This window comes from Zerene cesonia, unplaced genomic scaffold, assembly GCF_012273895.1.
Source record: "Zerene cesonia ecotype Mississippi unplaced genomic scaffold, Zerene_cesonia_1.1 Zces_u002, whole genome shotgun sequence".
NCBI classification, from domain to species: Eukaryota; Metazoa; Arthropoda; class Insecta; order Lepidoptera; family Pieridae; genus Zerene; species Zerene cesonia.
In genome coordinates this window covers 2,651,002-2,654,083 of record NW_024045132.1, presented here as the reverse complement: position 1 = coordinate 2,654,083, position 3,082 = coordinate 2,651,002, and the positions used below count along the sequence as shown (strand labels likewise).

The 3,082-nt window shown below is 30.9% G+C and overlaps 1 protein-coding gene across 1 annotated transcript in view; it reads left to right on the top strand.

The window, feature by feature from the left end:
• Positions 1 to 858: 858 nt before the first annotated feature.
• LOC119838317 (signal peptidase complex catalytic subunit SEC11A) overlaps positions 859 to 3,082 on the top strand; it is a 6,671-nt gene continuing 4,447 nt past the window's right edge. The window contains exons 1-3 of the mRNA XM_038364201.1: positions 859 to 1,053; positions 1,139 to 1,398; positions 2,313 to 2,490. Coding sequence (XP_038220129.1) covers positions 1,006 to 1,053; positions 1,139 to 1,398; positions 2,313 to 2,490 — 486 coding nt within the window. The 5' untranslated portion in view covers positions 859 to 1,005. The remainder of the gene's footprint in view (positions 1,054 to 1,138; positions 1,399 to 2,312; positions 2,491 to 3,082) is intronic.

The window sequence follows — 3,082 nt, the reverse complement described above, 5'->3', positions numbered from 1 at the left end:
GGGGGGTGAGTCTCAGCAAACATGACGTAATTTTTTTTTTTCCCGCTAGAAGCATGAATATTTTACGAGGAAAAAAACGATATTAAGTCAAAAATACAAATCCAGCCATATAAACGGCAATAAACTTTATAGTAAATGATTTGAACCCCCGCCTTTGAATGTACTTTTCAAATTAAATGCAAATGCAATAAATTACATATACGTTTCTTAGTGTATTTTATGGAATAACAAAAAAGAAAATAACTCAATACGAGTATAGGAACAAATGTTCTTTGGATATATTTTTTCAAATGGTAGGTAAAAACGAATCAATAAGTTTCAATATATACTGCTTAAAAAATTACGTAGGACATTGATTTAAACCCCAAAGAAAGTTTGAGAATGCGTTCACACGAATATAGTTGAAACGTCTAATTGATGCAAAATATGAATTAACACGAACTTTCGTGCCGTTTGCGCAACTTATGTAATTGCAAACATATTTTTGCAAAGCAAACTATGTGTGCATTATTGGGACGCGTTTAAAAAAATATATCCTGCAGGCTCGTCTACACTCAAAGGGTAATATAGGTACTACCTTTCAGTCACAGCCAAATATTTTAACAGTATTTCGAGTAAAACTTGCGTAGAAACATTTATAAAACTGTCATGTGGGTTTGCATATACTTGCGAATGTGAAGTACTGGTACTACTTTTCAATTACTTTTAAGCGAAAATATGTAAATCGTTGATGTTAACATCAATAATATTCAGTATCATTTTTATATGAAAATCATTTGTTTATTTCATCGATGTAAGATTTGAACCGATTTTATAATATGACAGCTAAGACAAAAAACACTTACAACACTACGAGTTGTTTTGAAGTTTAGATCTGACGTGGTACTGGTGCTTGTCTACTTGCTGTCGTTTACTACAAAATATCTTTTGAAAGCCAATATTCATATGATAACCAATAATTATAAATAAAATACCTTTTGGATCTTAAATATCAATATCGCAAAAATGTTGGACAGTTTATTTGACGATGTGAAGCGCATGAACAAGCGCCAGGTAATTTATATCGATTAAAAATGTAAAAATAAGATGACGTGACTGACACACCGGCCGATTTAACTATTTTCTTTATTATTTTCAGTTCATTTACCAAGTACTTAGTTTTGGTATGATAGTATCGTCGGCCTTAATGATATGGAAAGGTTTAATGGTTGTAACCGGCAGTGAGAGTCCGATCGTGGTTGTGTTGTCTGGCAGTATGGAGCCAGCCTTTCACAGAGGAGATCTCTTATTCCTCACCAATTACCCCGAAGAACCCGTGCGTGTTGGGGAAATTGTAGTGTTCAAAGTTGAGGGCCGTGATATTCCAATTGTTCACAGGGTTCTGAAGCTACATGAGAAGTAAGATAATATTTCAGATTATTTACATCCATCTTATAAACGAAATAATGACGACAGCAATTAATTTTAAATATGATATGTAAATTATGTTGCTTTTAATGTTGTTTTAAATGTTATAGTAATCATAATTATTTCAAATGATGAAGGAAGTACAATTTATAACCTAAATATGAAATATAGCATATTTCTGACCGCGAGTTTGCCTGCATTAAATGAGAGATATCCCTGGGGTTTCACCTCTGTGTTGGATTTACATCACATTAACCATATTAGAAGAGATTGGTATTAAAATTCATATGTGATTGTTAATTGTGTTTTTAACAATATGAGGTTTTGAAACAGATAATACATTTCACTAAAGTTTACAAAATTTATGCCAATTTAACTTGTAACAGGTTTGGCATTAGAAGTAAATAGTTAAAAATATATTCTATTCATATCTCAAAGCCACCAATGGTCAAGCACAATAACCTTACATTTGTATAGTAGGTATTTCATTTATTCACAATGCTCTCTAAAGATTTCCACACTGTTTCTATGTGTGATGCTATCTGTGATAGCTACATTCATACTTGCAAAAATTACTTTGTAATGGTCGAAGTGGAACTAGAAATTTGATTTTTTCTAAGTTCAAACTTTCTAGCCTATAACATTACACCAAATGCACATCTTAGTATCTACTATATACAGATAGATAATTCATGCCAATTATTATTATAATTATATTGAAGCAATGTTAAAAATTTGGGACTGTTTATTTATTGTAAATCCTCAAATACACACCACTACTTAGAGTATTAACTCTAAGTAGTTACACTAATTACTATGTATAATTTTTTAGATACTTCATAATTTTGATTTACTATTAAATTTAATTAGAGCAGAAGTACTTATTACCACATATGTTGTTTCAGAAATAATGGTACTGTGAAGTTTTTAACTAAAGGAGATAACAATAGTGTGGATGATAGAGGGTTGTATGCACAAGGGCAGCTCTGGCTCACTAAGAAAGACGTAGTGGGTCGAGCTAGAGGTTTCCTGCCTTATGTCGGAATGGTCACAATATATATGAATGAATATCCTAAGTTTAAGGTATATTTTATCTGTATATATAATATAGTAACTGAATCAAATTAAAACACAGTGCATGTCATTCAGGAATATTTTAACTTTCTATAAAGGAAGGAATTTTCATAATTATTTTGCCAGTTTCTGAGATATAAAGATCAAAGTTTTCATGGTTAGCGGTAACAAAAACACACTAGGCTACCTCTACTTTATAACTCAAGAATCTGCTTAGCTGGGATGTTTTGTTTAATGTTATGTTTGTTTGATTTGTCTCAATTCTAAATAGCAAAATTAAAACATTGGAACAGTTGAGGAAAAATAATGATGAGGAAACACTGCTAACTTAAAATCATAATCAGATGTAGATTCATTGTCAAATAAATAATGTAAGCTATATTTGTCACATAGTATATAATTGAAATAATATAGTAGTTAAATAATATTTTACTAAATTATGAAATGTTAATTAATTCTTTTAACATGACATGGAAATCCCTCTATCCCATATTCACTTCACATCGGTTTTATTGATAAATTATTGTAGACTACAGGCCCATATAGAAAAAATTACGGGTCATTTGAACCACCAGGTGACCTATCTAGAACGATATAAGAG